The sequence below is a fragment of the Biomphalaria glabrata genome, chromosome 1 (assembly GCF_947242115.1).
Source record: "Biomphalaria glabrata chromosome 1, xgBioGlab47.1, whole genome shotgun sequence".
NCBI lineage: Eukaryota > Metazoa > Mollusca > Gastropoda > Planorbidae > Biomphalaria > Biomphalaria glabrata.
This window is the reverse complement of record NC_074711.1, coordinates 58,669,647-58,687,572: the sequence shown is the minus strand read 5'-3', so window position 1 is coordinate 58,687,572 and position 17,926 is coordinate 58,669,647. Positions and strand designations below refer to the sequence as shown.

General features: G+C 38.1%; 1 protein-coding gene and 1 long non-coding RNA gene across 4 annotated transcripts in view; one reads left to right on the top strand and one right to left on the bottom strand.

The window, feature by feature from the left end:
- LOC106057792 (corticotropin-releasing factor receptor 1-like) overlaps window positions 1-17,926 on the top strand; it is a 36,378-nt gene that overhangs the window by 10,349 nt on the left and 8,103 nt on the right. For 2 of the 3 annotated variants that reach the window (XM_056004514.1, XM_056004508.1), the window contains exons 3-9: window positions 1,895-2,008; window positions 2,800-2,894; window positions 5,056-5,153; window positions 5,830-5,944; window positions 10,120-10,276; window positions 12,676-12,811; window positions 15,120-15,201. In XM_056004514.1, the coding sequence (XP_055860489.1) occupies window positions 1,895-2,008; window positions 2,800-2,894; window positions 5,056-5,153; window positions 5,830-5,944; window positions 10,120-10,276; window positions 12,676-12,811; window positions 15,120-15,201 (797 nt within the window). The remainder of the gene's footprint in view (window positions 1-1,894; window positions 2,009-2,799; window positions 2,895-5,055; window positions 5,154-5,829; window positions 5,945-10,119; window positions 10,277-12,675; window positions 12,812-15,119; window positions 15,202-17,926) is intronic. The other variant, XM_056004517.1, reaches the window with a different exon arrangement.
- Window positions 11,982-12,546, bottom strand: LOC129921772 (uncharacterized). Its single transcript, XR_008773734.1, has 2 exons — window positions 12,352-12,546; window positions 11,982-12,237 (listed from the first exon to the last, which is right to left on the bottom strand). It is a non-coding gene; the product is annotated as an uncharacterized LOC129921772 (long non-coding RNA).

Genomic DNA, 17,926 nt, shown 5'->3' with positions numbered 1-17,926 from the left:
CACTTCCGCACTACCATCAGGTTCCCAAACATCTATGACAGATTTTAGTGTCCTTGATTACCAGATGGAAAGCCCACAGCACCAGCTACATTCTTCATACAAAGAGAAACCTGATAGGCCACCCTGTAGAATCCAAGGTTCAAGTACACTACAGTCCGGAAACATATATGGTGTCCAAGAAAATGGCTGTTCGGAGAAGAAACAGTTGTTTCTGTTTCCAGAAACGTACTAGGCAGAACGCCCCGAGACGGGTCGTTTCAAGCTAGGGGCTCTGTAGTGGGGAGGACATAATATACGGGTCGGCTCAACTTGACTAAGCACCGGTCAGCAAAGGGTCAAGTTGACCTCTGCCCCGGTAGCTGAGATTTGAATTCCTTTTCCTGCTGGCATCCTCCATTGAAACTTGCTGCTACGCACCTACTCCAATACCACCTTGTCTGATCCTGCTGTGTTTGTCCTAAGTTCATTGTTTTGACCAAGGCTGCAGGTAAACACATTTTTACTGTTTCTTGTACATCACATATTCTTGTTTATTTTTTATATATATCATATTGCTACCCAGGTTTTGTCCTCATTGTCGGACTACCTTTGTTCTATTTAATTGTCATAGTTTTTGTAAGAAAAGGTAAGAGCGAAGCTCTTCAATGTATGTTAGTTTTCTATAGAACTATTTGATTTATTTTTTATTAATTACTTTGTCATTTATTTTATTAATGTTTGGTGGTGTTCCATATCTCTCTTATGTTCATAAAAGAGATGATTGGTTCACACTATAAGATTTTCTTTTTTGTTTTTGCTTGATCTAGTATTTATACCTGATGTTGTGTTTACATTTTTTTTACAAATTGGTCTGTTCATTTAGACCATATAATTATGTTTATTTTATGCTCATTAGTAATCATGTTGTATGTTTGCCTTTGGCAGTTTTTTTGTGTACATTAAACTTGAAATAAGCCTCCTGACTTGCTTCGTCATTTTGGTTGTTATAATTCTGTGTCGAACCCACCACACAAGTAAAGGGAAATGCAAGCTCTTTTTATATAACACTAATTAAAAATAAAAAATGAATTTAATGGTGTCAGATCAACGATGGTATCGTCAATTATGAGAGTTACTAGATCTAATGTCACAAGTTTCAATCTCTCACGACTAAACTCTAGGACTTATCCCTTCAAGTAACATCTCCAAAACTAAGTATGCAAATCCCGCTGTACTGAATCGCTTCCTTAGCTCCTCCCCCAGACGCTTCCTCTAACCAATCCAATTATTCCCAGAGACCGCCAAGCTAATACGTGTTAGATGACGTCATGGATTTTTCTTTATTCCAGCTAGTGGGGTTTACCATACTCCTGCGCGTGGGTTTTTCCTTCAGTTAGGATCAATTATACTAAGTTTATTACCCTAGGTTAGGTTTATTTAAATTGATACGTGACAGGCCGCTATGAAAGTAAAACAGATCCCACATTTTTTTGTCAGTCACCTACACGACCTCCATGGCACCGAGAAGGCATATGGGGGAGTTTCCCAGGTGATTACATGTAACCCGAGCGTCACGGGATACGAGCCATCGGTAATAGGGCATTAAATATAATGTATATCTGATTGGATCTTTCCCAGACAAAAGTTCGGAGAGGCCTGTGGAGGCCCGCTTCTTTTGAGTTTCAAGAGACGTTTTATAAAGTTATATCTCTTTACCATAAAACATATAACACTATTATTTCGAATGACGTGGTAAAACTTTCTTATGTAATAAACGTCCGTAGACTTTAGGATTTGATAATATTTGTTTAAAAAACGTCTTTGAGTCTTGTCAGTACTTATGAAAAGAGTCGAATTCTAGAGTCTCTAAAGAAGTTCATTTCTAAGAACTGTCATGTTTGTCTTTCACTTCCAGAACCTTATACAACGTACTGCGATATTAAAACAGACATCGTTTGCTGGCCGCCAACCAAGGGAGGCAGCACTGCCGAAGCCCAGTGCTTTGAGCATCAGTTTACCAACACTAAAAGTACGTATAGTTTCAAGATATTGACATAAGTAGGGAGGAACATTTTGATATTGACATAAGTAGGGAGGAACATTTTGATATTGACATAAGTAGGGAGGAACATTTTGATATTGACATAAGTAGGGAGAAACATTTTGATCTTGACATAAGTAGGGAGGAATATTTTAATACTGACATCAGTAGGGAGGAACATTTTGATATTGACATAAGTAGGGAGGAACATTTTGATATTGACATAAGTAGGGAGGAATATTTTGATACTGACATCAGTAGGGAGGAACATTTTGATATTGACATAAGTAGGGAGGAACATTTTGATATTGACATAAGTAGGGAGGAACATTTTGATATTGACATAAGTAGGGAGGAACATTTTGATACTGACATCAGTAGGGAGGAACATTTTGATATTAACATAAGTTGGGAGGAACATTTTGATATTGACATAAGTAGGGAGGAACGTTTTGATATTGACATCAGTAGGGAGGAACATTTTGATATAAAGACAGATTTCTAGTCAGTATTAAGTTAGACTTTTATGCTTTTAGTGTTAGACTTTGTGTAGTCATCTGATTACTCCATCTGCTGTCATGGCTATTCAATCGGGCTTTATCATGTCTATTAATGAATTTGATATAAATGAGAAAAGCACATTTCTATTTCAAATGATATGCAAATTCGTAAGTGCTCCTTCTTCCCTAGTGCAATACAAGCATGGAACGGGTTGAATGAATCAGCCAGAAAATAAACAACTTAGCGGAATTTATATTATTACGTTGTTTCTTTTTCAGACAAAGCTCGCAGATTTTGCTTTCAAAACGGAACTTGGTCAAAGGCATATTACTTAGACTGTTTTAAACAAGATCTGAGCAAGGCAGATGTTTTGGTATGTTCACGAACTCACAATATTCCTGTGGGGTTAAGGAAAACTTTTTTTAAATGTTCAGGTTATTTCTCCCACATTCCATTCTCGAATCAAGTTAAAGCTTCTCACAATTATTCATTGTTAATGACAACACCTGAATCAATCAATACATTAACCAATTACTTCATAACCCCAAAAAAAAATAATTATAGAGTCAGTACCACACTAAGGGAAGATGTGTGATACAATGTAGAGAATTCGATAGTCGGCTAAACATTGGAAACTAACAATAGATAACCATAAAGCCGTATATTTTCTGATCAACTTGGCTACTTCAGTGGCTAGCTAGCGCGTCGACCTACCCACATGGTGGCTAAAGCCATCGAGTTTAATGTTAGACTTGAGAAGATTTTTTTCTTTATAACTTGCTTTTGAAAAGCCAGCATGCATACCCTCTCCACGTATACCCTCTCAACGTATACCCTCTCCACATATACCCTCTCCACGTATACCCTCTCCACGTATACCCTCTCCACGTATACCCTCTCCACATATACCCTCTCCACGTATACCCTCTCCACGTATACCCTCTCCACGTATACCTTCTCCAGGTATACCCTCTACACGTATACCTTCTCCACATATACCCTCTTCACGTATACCCTCTCCACGTATACCCTCTCCATGTATACCCTCTCCACGTATACCCTCTCCATGTATAAATTCTCCACGTATATCTTCTCCACGTAAACCTTCTCCACGTATACCCTCTCCACGTATACCCTCTCCACGTATACCTTCTTCAGGTATACCCTCTACACGTATACCTTCTCCACATATACCCTCTCCACGTGTACACTCTCCACATATACCCTCTCCACATATACCTTCTCCACATATACCCTCTCCACGTATACCCTCTCCACATATACCCTCTCCATGTATACCCTCTCCACGAATACCTTCTCCATGTATACCCTCTCCACGTATACGCTCTTTACGTATATACGAATATTTTCTCCACGTATACCCTCTCCATGTATACCCTCCACGTATACACGTATAATTTCTCCACGTATACCCTCTCCACATATACCCTCTCCACATATACATTTATACCCTCTCCACGTATACCCTCTCCACGTATACCCTCTCCATGTATTCCCTCTCCACATATACCCTCTCCACGTATACCCTTTCCATGTATACCCTCTTCACATATACACGTATATTTCTCCATGTAAACCCTCTCTACGCATACCCTCTCCACTTATACATGTATACCCTCTCCACGTATACCCTCTCCACGTATACCCTCTCCACGTATACCCTCTCCATGTATACCCTCTCCACATATACCTTCTCCCCGTATACCCTCTCCACGTATACCCTCTCCATGTATACCCTCTCCACGTATACCCTCTCCACGTATACCCTCTCCACGTATACCCTCTCCACGTATACCACGTATACCCTCTCCACGTATACCCTCTCCACGTATTCCCTCTCCACATATACCCTCTCCACGTATACCCTCTCCAGGTATACCTTCTCCAGGTATACCCTCTCCACGTATACCCTCTCCACGTATACCACGTATACCCTCTCCACGTATACCCTCTCCACGTATACCCTCTCCACATATACCCTCTCCACGTATACCCTCTCCACGTATACCCTCTTCACGTATACCCTCTCTACGTATACCCTCTCCACGTATACCACGTATACCCTCTCCACATATACCCTCTCCACGTATACCCTCTCCACATATACCTTCTCCACGTATACCCTCTCCACGTATACCCTCTCCATGTATACCCTCTCCACGTATACCCTCTCCACATATACCCTCTCCACGTATACCCTCTCCACGTATACCACGTATACCCTCTCCACGTATACCACGTATACCCTCTCCACGTATACCCTCTCCACATATACCCTCTCCACGTATACCCTCTCCACGTATACCTTCTCCAGGTATACCCTCTCCACGTATACCCTCTCCACGTATACCACGTATACCCTCTCCACGTATACCCTCTCCACGTATACCCTCTCCACATATACCCTCTCCACGTATACCCTCTCCACGTATACCCTCTTCACGTATACCCTCTCTACGTATACCCTCTCCACGTATACGGTAATAGATGTTTTTCTTTCTTCTTTTTTCCAGGCAGAAAGTAGATCAATTTCAGTTCTAGTATTCGACATTGGATATTCCTTAACATGCGTCACATTGATAATTGCAATTAGCTTATTCTTCTATTTCAAGTGAGTTATTGGCTTTTTACAGTTCCTAATGTCAGCTAGCCAACTCTTCATGGGTTTAACCTGGAAACTGAAAATTGGACACTGTTCATGCACGCTTATCGAAAACGGCTCTAACGATTTCCAGAGAAATTTGACAGTTTATGTATATATTTGGGGGAAAAAAAACTCATTGGCCACATAGGGAAAGCTAAGCTCTGGTTTGAGCGTTATAATTTGCAAAATGTTTAAAATTAGCTTTGGTCAGCAAATCTTTATCGTTAACAGGCAGAATTCCCACTTCCTTATCTTGATTTTCTACCTTGTTTCCAAGCCCGCGTAGGTGAGAGACGCCTCTTCAATGTCAGCTAACTTAGATGAGAACACTGGTTTAGTTAGTTCTCTTTCTGTTGATAATCCTATTCTTACGAGATATATTTAAGATTATCTTTGTGCTTTGAATACTGTCAAGGCTTCAAGATATTTCTCTATTTTTTTTGTGTAATTGGTTATCTTACTGAAACATTCCTAAATGTTTATTTTTTAAGGAAATCCAATTTAAATAGCTCTTATACATAAAAAATTACCAACTAAAATTTGCCTTTACTTTATTATGCTAAAACTATACATAAAAAATTACCATCTAAAATTTGCCTTTCCTTTATTATGCTAAAACTATCTGCATTTTCTTTCTCCCCAGGACCTTGAGATGTTTGCGGAATTTAATTCACTGTAATCTGATGATTGCAATGTTGGTCTCAAGTATTCTATATCTAATCTCTTCGTTCACTAGGATGAAACTGGATTCTGTGTCAGTAAGGGCAACAATGATTTATTTGACAGTATTTACAAATATTAGACACTACAGTGTGCAGTTATCCATTGGGCTGTAAAAGAACGATTGAAAAATATATTTGAACATTCACCATGGTTGTATCCTTTGCAGTATAAAGTGACAGTGTTTTTTTAGGAACAATCAAAGGCATTTCAAACTTGTGGAATGTGGCTGAAGGATTAATTGGCCTAAACAGCTTTAATGCCTGTCCAGAGGTCACAAGTTCGAATCCCGATCGCTGAGTGTCTAAATGCAGCAAGGAAATCTTTTCTCATATAGCCCCCCCCCCCCCTATGTCCTCAGATGTGACAGAACCAGGCCTTTTTTTTTGACAGTACGCAACGATATGGCGTAGCGGAAACTTTTTGAAAAAAATTATTACTTTTCTTGTATTTTAACGTAAATTATTAATTTTTAGTAGTTAAAAGTTAAGCAATCAACTACTGAGTCCCGGTACCTACTTTTATTTTTACAAAAAAAAAAAAACACACACAAAAAAACAACACTGGATAGAATCAAAGCGCACTGAGTATTTGTCTTATTCTTCGGTGGTTATGCTGGTCAGGTATGTACCGGTAGAGCAGGGGTGGGCAACCTTTTTGGATCGAGGGCCGCATTTCTAAAAATTTGGGAATGGCGGGCCGCATATGTATATACAACTTAGAAAGATGCTCTAGCTAATTTTTAATTCATAGTTACACTGTATTATATTCACGTTTCTTTTTTTTTCCACACTCTACGTTAAGGAATTACTAGAAGAGTTAGCAATTTTTTAAATCAATTAATATTTTTTTTAAATTACTGTTGTCTTTTTATATTACAATAAACCCACTAATATACAGTTGTACTTAATGAGCAGTATTTTACTTTTTACACTCGTGCATAATGTTCCGGAACTGTGAAACTAGCTTACTAGTTGTTACCCTTATGACTGCTGTCAAATTACAGTCAGTCAAAATCGACCAGTAATTATACTTGTTTAGTTTCCCCCCACCCAAAATATAATGCTTGTTTACTGGATGAGACAATATATGTTCCGGAAGTTAAATGTCGGGACGACCGAAGCATGCCCTTTTGGAGCATCACCAGAGAAATGCTGACCATGTCCTTCAATGGTGCATACTAAATCAGAGACCCGAACAGGACTCTGGCCCCAGGTCCCTCCTATAGAACATTGCGCGGTTCATCTTAGATTACTGATCTGAACCCTCCAACGTGTAAAATGAGAACAAAGAAGAAGAAGAACAGATGTATGTGTACACAAATAGTGTGAACAGCAGCATATTTTATAAAGTGTTGACACACAGATTCTGGCACTCATGGGACTCCTGTGGGGGTACTGACTGGAGCTTTTCTTTGCTCGGAGCTATATCCTCTGGTACTGAATCAGCTTCTGCGCTAAATGGTGAGCTGGTGGTATTGAAAACCGGTTCTTGACGTCTTAAAATTTGCTTTTATAAATTGCAAAATTAAGGAATCTAAATAAGTGTTGTACTTTTAATCATTTCAGCAAAGGAAAATTGCAAAACCTGTTTTCTTTTGCTTGCTTGTAGTAATGGGAAGGCCTTGTTTGAAAAGATTTAACATCCATTTACAAAACATATGCAAGGGACTCATTGCAATAGCAATTATGAAACATGAAATCTGTCTTCCACTCTTCTTTAGAAATATTGGTAACAAGGTCACAGTCAATGTCCTTCAAGTAACAGAACTATTTCATTCTTGAGATTTTAAGATGTTCTCGTCTGCCTTGCCCATGCTAGGATGGCGGATATATTGGATTAATTTATTCATAATCGAGGTTGCCTGTGGTTATTGCCACCTTGCTCTAATAAGTTATGTTTCCGTGTTTAATGCACATCTAAAATTGAAATTTAATGCAGCTTTGTGCAAACTTTCCTGTTTAAAGTTTATGGTTGGCGTATTAAAAAAAAACCCCACAATTTTACTCAGTCCTAGATCGAGCTCCACCAGTTGTCACCCTTGCTATCTTGTTACAGGCATATCCAACATTCAACACAGTTCTTCATAGCGTTGAATAAAACTGATCAGAGATTGTGTCATTAGTTAAGTGTATTGATGTATAGCCAATAAGCATAGTCTTCGTTTGCTTGAAACTTTTTATAATGACAGTTTCAATAATTTATATTATTTTTAATATATTTGAATTTTTATAAGTATATACTGTGGGCACACCTGACTTCTGTAGGTGTCGGCGGGCCGCATGTGGCCCGCGGGTGGTGATTTATTAACAGCTGCGGTTGAGCTATATCGATAATGGTTTATCATATTTTTAATTGTAGATCTTAAAATAGCTTGATCAAACTTCTTTTTTTTTTAAATAAAATTAAATATAACTTTTATTATCCTATCAACTTGAGATGAAATGAGAATCTAGTACTATAAATATCAAATGGTATTTTACACAAAATATAACCCACAACACAGACACGTCTTTCTTCTTTTATGTCTCTAAATCGTCTGTCGTTCTTAGCATCAGTAGGACGACTTATCAGCTCCTATTTGATCATTATACACCACACATCCACCAACCAATCGTCTAACGGTCTAACCATTCAGCATCGTCACCTAGGAAAGACACACACACACAAATTCCAAAAACACCCCTCTCTTTCCTTTTAAAAAAAATGAAACAAATGCGTTTCTTTTTTTAAATGAGACATACCAAATATGTTTATATCAATATGTTTAAGCAAAATTAGTAACGCTTGCCAAAAATTCATACACAAAGAATTAAATGTTGACTATAAATAATCAAGCATTTATTTATGTACATTGTATGTTTAAAATTTTGTTTGTATTTTAATAAAAGTTATAGTTAGTATTGTTCACAAAATTAAAATTAGAATTTACTCCGCCTACAGCGGTTGAGTTGTCTACCAGCAGTTTGGTGCTACAAGTCAACGACTAGTTAGAACAACTATATAATTTTCTTTTCCATAAGCAGAGCGGTTGGTAGGTCGGCTTGAGGAGGATCAAACTGGCTACAGTCATGAATTCGAACACAAGTTCCCCCCACGCTTTTTTTGTTTTTAAAATAAACGCCTTTAAAAGCCATTGCGGCCCCTTACTTTTTCATGTGAATTGAAGTTTTTACTGACAACATTTTTTTAAATTAAGCAGTGATAGTTTATAACAATATAGTGTACTAAGCAATGGCAAAGCATCTTACTTAGACTTAGGTCCTCCCGCGCCGTTCGGCACAATGGGTGGCAAGCTGTCTCCATAGAGATCTGTCATTGGCAATGTCTTAAGCCTCCTCCCACCTGGTGTTCACTGTTCTGAGGTTCTCCATGAAGGTGTGACGCCATGTTTTACGAGGACGCCCCTGTTTGCGCTTTCCTCGTATTGGCCACCAAGCTATTGCAACTCTTAATATACGGAGTTCATTTTGTCGGAGAACATGTCCCGCAAACCTCAGGCGACTTTCTCTCACAACCTCACTAAGTGGTCGACTCCCAGTTTGGCAAAGGATTTTCTTGTTCGAGACCCGAGCATCGAGGGTGAATTAAGTCGAACTAGACCATAAGTGTAGAGAAAGAGAAAGATTTTATTTTCTGTTTGGAGGAGTCACGTGTTACTGTTTTATTAGAAATGAGAAATATATAATGCAGAAAGTGGTGTAACTAGTCCCTTGATTCTGACCAAGGACAATTCTAGATTGAACTATGATTTTTACTCTCATACATTCATAAGGAGGAGCGGTGGCTGAGCGGTAAAGCGCTTGCCTCCCGAACCAGGGTCCCGGGTTCAAATCCGCGATTTTTAATGTCGGGATCTTTGGGCGCCTCTGCGTCCACCTGAGGTTAGCCAGGGAAAAATAAAGGCAGTCGGTCGTTGTGCTGGCCACATGGCACCCTCGTATGCCACATAAACAGATGACCTTTATATCATCTGCCCTATAAACGACAACTTCTGAAAGGGAAACTATTTACTTTTACTGTTACTACATTCATAACAAGTCGTATGCTGACTTTAACAAGTGGAGATGTAGGTTGTAGACTATAAATAAAGTGATGTAGACTTTATAAAACCAAGATGTAACTAACACAAGTCACTAATTATATACCTTGATTTTTATTAAGCAATAGATAATCGTACAATTACAGAGCTCCATTGGTTTTCTATTTCCAGTATTATGGTTGTAGAGCCTTTGTCTTTTTCATGATCTTTTTCAACACGGCCGTGTACTTTTGGATGTTCGTCGAAGGCGTTTACCTGTTTTGTAGCGTGGTTTGGGCGTTACAGTCATACATGATGCGGTTATGGCACTTTGTTATATTTGGCTGGGGTAAGTTGAGGACTATGTATTCTATACATCTGAGTAGAGCTAGAAATAGTATAGAGAGTAGGAACCAATACGCAATGGGTTAGGCATTTCAATCGGACCATTTGGTCCTGGAGGCGCGATGGCTGAGCGGTAAAGCGGTAAAACTCCGGTGAAGACTGGGATTTTAAATTTCGGGATCTTTGGGCGCCTATGAGTAAAGGCGGTTGGCCGTTGTGATCGCCTCATGACACACTCTCTCCCACAGAAACAGATGACCTTCACATCACACATCACTGACACTATAGACCACAAGGTCTGAAAGGGGAACTTTTACTTTTTAGACTCGGTCCTAGACTGATAGTACTGGCGGATCCAGGGGGATGGGGGGCATTAGGTGCCATCGCCTGTAACGTTAGCCATTTGTGTGTTTTGTTCAATTACTCAGACGATGTTTTTATTAGTGTGAAATGTCTGTCCGTCTGTCCGTCCGCTTAGATCTCGTAAACTAGAAAAGAATTCGACATCACAATATTTAAGACCATTCAAAGTTCTGATGCAACGGCTACTTTTTTTTTTTCTGAAATCAAAAAATCTAATTTTTAAATCCCTCACGCAAGCAGTTTTTTTAAAGAGAATACTCTATTTAGTATGCATTATAAGTTAGACCTAATTTAAAACGAATAGTAAACTGCATTTTCTTTAATATTTTTAAGGGGATATACCTTTAGTACCAGAATTCGAATAAGAGATTGAGCCGTTTCAAAACAATCACATCAATTATAAGGCTTCAGTTAGGCCAGGGGAGGCGCGGTAGTTGAGCGATAAAGCGCTTGGCTTCCAAACCGGGGGTCCCGGGTTCGAATCCTGGTGAAGACTGGGATTTTCAACAGTGGAATCTGGGCTCCTCTGAATCCACCCAGCTCTAATGGGTACCTGACATTAGCCATTCGTTAACTAGAACTGACCCAGGGACACCTAGACGTATCGAGACCTAAGGTAGATTCTATCGAGTTATAAGTTGATAGAGTTATAAAAAGGAAAGCTGTGACATGCCCTATAGACCACAAGGTCTGAAAAGGGAACTAGTTAGGCCAGGTTCACATCTAACTTTGCATTCACTTGCACCTATCCTTTGATCTGCGGGACCGTTGGGGCACTACACAACATCTGTCAACCTTCTTTCTCCATTCTTATGTCTCATTTGTCTTTGATATAATTTCATTCGGATGTTCTTTCTGAAAATATTGAAGCCTGCCTGGGTGGACCACTTCGGGGGCCGATTTTGAGTTTGTGTTTCTACACAAACTGTCTTTGTAACCTTGTTTGGGATATTTTTGTTTGTGGATAGAGTAATATTTGACTAAGATACTAAGCTCAAGAGATATTGTTTTTCACATTGTGTTTCTTTGGTGTTAAAATACAACCACCTTCGAATCGGTAATTGTTACGTTTCTTTGACGGTCGAAAAGTTCTAACTGAAGAACACATTTTCTTGGAATACTTCTGTCACTTCTGGACTATTTAATATTTATTAGTGTTATTTAGAATTTATATATATATATATACTTACTGTCAGGTGGGTTTTAGTCGCTTAAGTTGGGGATGATGGTCCCGTATCCCCAGCCTGAACAGAGTAACCCAAGAACATAAAGGTAATGGCATGTAAAATACGAACATCGAATAACAGTTATTCAACTGCACAGTTAGTGAATAACAACAGTTATCAATATGAACAATATTTAATAATAATTAATTAGAAGTTATCAACATATTTACATATACATCACTATCATTGAAATCATCATTAAATTAATAATTAGTCTAATATCACGCCAATAAGTTTCCATAACACACCTTCACGCTCACACTCCATCTCGGCGCCCAACGTAACCTCAACTCCCTACACCTCAACAACAAGAGTTACTGCAAAACTCCAAGGGCGGAATGGCGACACACTTTCCCATAGCCCAAAGCCTAACACCCTGAAACGAAAAGAAAACCTAGATCTAGCGATGCCGCTACAAGAAAGAACTTTTTCAATAGCGACACCCGTACCGAAAGATCAGCCTACTTAATACAACTATGTACTTACGTACCCTTACAAGGGGGAAACAAACAACCAGACAGCTACCTAGCTCACAAAAGAAGCTCTCTCTCTTGCGGGAACTAAGGATGACGTAAACACACACACACACACAATATTCTAGACAACAAACGCACTAAAAGAAACTACTTCCTATACGCTAAAACACCAATATTAAATGCAAAGAAAACTTCACGCGCGCACGACACTTACATATATACATATACAAGCGCTTAAACAGTCAGCCACCGCTACCATTCTTTTAATATAAGTAACATTTAATTAGGTATTATTCGATATTTTTGTGTATTAATTTTAATTGTTTTTGTACTCATAGGACAATATAATGAGCAGAAATCTTTGATGAGGAAAACATACGTAAAAACAACAATTTCTTTCTGTTTTGTAGGCAGTCCGTTTTTAGTGACTTCCATTTATGCAGTCTTGAAGGCTCATCATGATACAGACAATATGTACGTTTTTACAAAGCTTTTATCAACTCACTCTGTCTGTCTGTCTGTCTGGTCAAAAGTTTGAAAACGTAATTCCTCCCACACTATATCTCGAATCAAGCTGAAATTTGGCACTGTTATCCCATGTGCCTAACATCACAAGAATCAATAAAAAAATAACAATAAGTTAATTAAGTATTGGTATCTCGAACAAGGGAATGAAATTGTACTTGACTGAAGTAGTGGTATATGCAACACAACATGAAAAATAGGACGAGACTATAAAATCAAAAGATGAAACAATCTTCCATGTTTATAAGCTCTCAACTAGCAGAGTGGTTACCATGTTGGCATGAGAAGCCTGAAAAGGCTTCAGCCGTAAGTTCGATTTCGGGTCGTCCCCCTTTTTAAAATTTTTATAAATGCTTTTTGTTGTTCGTCTAGATCTATTATACATTTAATGACATTATGATCCAAACTACTTGATACAACTATGCTTAATATAAGCTTTGTTTTTTTTAAATTTCTTGTTCATATTACCTCTTTTATATCGAGTGATATTGCATCCAAATTTTGAAACAATCAAGTATTTAATTTTTAATTACTCAAAAATTAAACCAAATCTGTACAATACGTTAAAGATTCGTTGTCTGGAAAGAATAACAGCCCATAAGTGGACTTAACCTTTATGAGTGTGATCTGAGAGCACTATTAGAATGTGTCATGTCAGTGTATTTATTCTACCATCTTATTGGTATTTGGTTGACCTTTATAGTTTGGATGCAGTGGCGTAGCTAGGGTGGAAAGGGGGGAGGAGGGGAGAGAATTCGAAAATTCCTCCGGGACCCCACTTGAAGTGTGACCCCAAATGAGTGGTTTTTTTTACATTAAATATTAAATATTACGCGAATCGCAGGCCCTCAGGCCCCCAAATGATGGAAAATTTCTAACTGCGCCCCTTTTTGGATGGAACTCGTTTATCGCATCTTTCAGCATGTTCAGTGTACTATGACTTTTGTGGACCAGTAAGGAGGGTGGGGGAGAGGTTACCAGGGACAACGTTTCAGTGCTGACTTTTCAAAAGCAATTTTTTGTTTTAAATTTAAACCCGAGCCTCCATGATGTGAGGCCGGCCTGTTTCGCCACTAAGCTATCCAAGTACGTATAAAAATAGAAGATCTTATCATATTAGTCTATTGTTAGTTATTGTTATATTAGTCTATTGTTAGTTATTTTTTTTAGCTTGTTTGTCGGGGTGTGACTGTTCGTGTTTATTGTCAAATGGTCGCACGCCACCGATTAAGTACATTTTTCATATAAAACATAATTAACTTATTAAGAATAACGGATGGAATAATTGGTTAATTTTCGGATTGATTTGTGTGTTGTCATCGACAATGTTTAATCACCTAAAGTTTCAAGGTGATTTGTGAATGGGAAATAGGAGTAATAGCGTGTACAAGATTTTTACCAGACAGACAGACAGAGTGAGTAGCTTGGTAATAAAATCAAAAGATAAAAATGGAAGAGCAAAGATAATTTAGCTAAGCAGTGCTCTTGTTATATACATGTTTTTTGGCCGTTACCGAGGAAAGCTAATAAAATCAATTTTACTTTTCTTCATTTATTTTGGATTTTATAAAAGTGTTGGCTTACCGGTGGAACACCTTTTTCTGCACGGCAAACAACTAGCCTTTAAGAAACACGTTTGGTCAATATCGCCCAAGGTTTTTTTCATTTTATACAAAGCGTTTATCAACTCTGTATGTCTAGTACAATTTTTGTACATGTTATTTCTCCAACACCCATTCTCGCATCAAGTTGGAACGTTCCACAATTATTTGTCCTACCTAACAATACATGAATCATTAAAAAAATTAGCTAATTAGTTAATTAATAATTGGTAATTAATTATTTTGTTTGATATTGAAATAGGGAACTCAATACTGCTTCTTGAAAGATGTGGCTTTGAGTGTGGGCTTAGTGTACACTGGTATTCTCTCATTTTCTTTTCTCTGATGAAATTGAAATTTGCATAATTATTTATAGTTGACCACAATACATAAATCAATCTAAAATTTGCTAAATTTCTTAAAATTAATTAGTGCTAATTATATATATATAAATATGCTTGCCCTGGATGTGTCAAAATATGTAGGTCTCAGCTGGGGCTTCGCAGCAGCCACGGGAAATACTGCATTCCCCACTAATCTTCGGACAAGCCTTATTCTATATAAATATCAGTGATTTTTTGAGATTGTTTCCCCTAGATAAGTTTTTTTTTTAATATTGAAAAAAAAATTGTTGATTGTTCTTTCCCCACCTCCAGCTGTTGGCTACCTTCACCGAAGTCCAAGAATACGATCACAATCTATACAATTGTTGCATTTACATGTTTAACACTGTTAGTGGTACGTGAACCTAGTACTGTATTTCTGTGAGTATAGTCAAATAGCTCTGTCTGACTTAACAATTTAGAAAGACAGATAATGATATTTCCCAAAGACCGACTGTTAACGAGGGTGGCATGTGGTCAGTATAACGAAGGTGTCATGTGGTCAGTATAACGAAGGTGTCATGTGGTCAGTATAACGAGGGTGTCATGTGGTCAGTAAAACGATCAACTTTCTTTGCTTTCACAAACTAATAGAACCTGTAGAAAGTGTCCTAACGGGTTCAGGAACACTTCCTACAGCAGCATTGCCCTGACTAAATGTTTGATAAAATGACATCTACTTCATAGGAGGCTTCTTCTTCTTAAACTGTAATGGTAGAGTTGAGCCTTCGGAACTCTAGACCTGATTGAGTCTGAATGAGAACAGTGTACACCAGTGATGCCCAAGATACGGCCCGCGGGCCAGATCCGGCCCGCGAAGTGGTTTCATCCGGCCCGCCAAAACGTCAGCACAAAGTGTAGAAAATACATCCCCACCCCATTTTTTTTAAAGGTTGAAAAATGTATTCTTACCTAACTTAGGGCCCTGACATTTCCTCTGATGGCTTGGTACCATGACATTTAACATTTGTACGTTTACGAAACGGGCAAAGGGAGAGTCGAAGAAACTACAAGTGGACTCTGAATGCTTCATCTACCCGGACAAGTGACACGGATCTTGACTTGTTGGTGGAACATATTAAGACAAAGTATTTGTTTTATAAAGAAAATTTGGCTGTTTAAAAAACAACAATAACATAAAAATGAGTCGTTGGTAAAGCTAGCTAAAATGTTGCTACATTTGAATTAGAGAAGTGAAGCTGCTTTCCGACGAGTTAAAAAAAAAAAGATAAACTTCCACTATTCCTTTATTTAATGTAAGTACTAGGTCCACAAGTTTCTCATACAATTGTTTCAGCTCAATTTCATTTCGTTTTTGAACATGTTCGGTCATATGGCCCGACAAGAGTGTCGAGACCTAAAATGGCCCGCAAGTCGAATTGGGTTGAGCATCAATGGTGTACACTGTTCTGTCTGACAGGTGGGTCCCCGCCATTTTCCTTTCAAAAGATTTTGAAGCGCAATCAGTAAGATCATTGTGTATCCAATTCAGTAGAAAGTCAAATGTGATCTTGAACTTACTTTTCCGAGGATAAATTTATAAAATACTTTGAAAGATTGAAGAGATTTGTCAGATTCGATACCTAGAACCAATGTTGGCCTTCTTCCGACTATGGTTCATCTTGTAGAACAAGCATGTCAAACTAGTTAAGGTGTAAATGCTAACAATGACCTGAGGGGCAGCAGCCAAAAATCAGTTGTAAAACATTCCACTAGTTTTATGTAAATTAGAAACAATACAATAGAATACAATAATTAATGGCATACCTGTCCCTTAGTTAGCTAAATTTGTAGTAAAAATTCGTCATTAAAAGTTACTATAATTACGCCATTTTGTCTTTGTCCTGATGCTTGACATCTATTCTGGGATACAAGTTTATTAATGTCATGTTGAAGTTTGTTTGCCACTGACACTAGCATCACTGATGACTAATTTTGATCAGATAATCTCAAACGGTGAGGTGATTTGTAGCTTTCATTATAGAAAAGAACTGCTCACAGTCACAGAGATAAGTGCTTGCAAACATTGCTAGAATTCTGGCTGCGAATTTCCGCAATTCACCGTAACGTTCAGGTAAGTAACTGTAAAACTTTGGTACAGCCACTTCTATAGACTTCGCTTTCCACAAAGAATCAGACTGCTATTCTATCCGCTCTAGTTGCACATTACCAGCAGCATTTTCAGGAGCAAACGAAAATGGATGGAGATTAAAACAACGAAAATTCTTGCTCGAATGAAACGAAGTCACGAAAACGGTCATTGAAAGCATCTACTAACATTTCCAGATGTAGGACATATTTACCAAATGTTGCAGCCGTATTTAATCTTTTTAGTTCCTGACACGTTGATAAGTGAACAAGGTTTTCTCTTCATATTTCATTTATCCACAGTCGTAACTTTGCTTGAAAGCACTTCACATGATCACATCAGTTGTGACAATTTTGTCTTTTCTTTGAAGTCTCAAGTTAAAGTCTCGCAGGTGACCAGTGAGATCAACTGCAAATGCCAAATTCTGAACCCATTCGTCAGTTTGGAAATGTTCAACAGGTTCACCTTTCATGTTCAGAAACAATACAATGCACAAAATCTCTTTCATACTTTATGACAAGAGAGCCGTCACACTTCGTGTCCAATGTCATTGAACATTGGCGATGATTTATGCCACAGGCACGAATAAAATTGATAGAGGCTGAAACCGGTCTTATGACATGTTACAATTGTAATTGCTTTGTGCGTAATGTTTCTTGGTGAATGATGCACTGAAAATTAGCATATTTAAAATTAGCATTAGTCTCTCTTATTTTTGCATCATAACCATTTCATAATGATTGGTGCGCCATCCGTTGCTAGACTAGCTAGATTTACCAAAGGTAAATTGTACTGGAATATCCCCACCTGTTATTTCTCAAAAACATCCTCGCTTGTTGTGGTGCTAAACATACAACAGAGCTAAAGTACACCCGTTACATCAGTGGACTCATCTAGGGCTAACGAAAAGAATTCAAAATAAACTACTTTGTTCTTTAATTGTTCACGCAAGCTGACTGACGTGTCATTTATTCAATCTGTCACAGTGTTC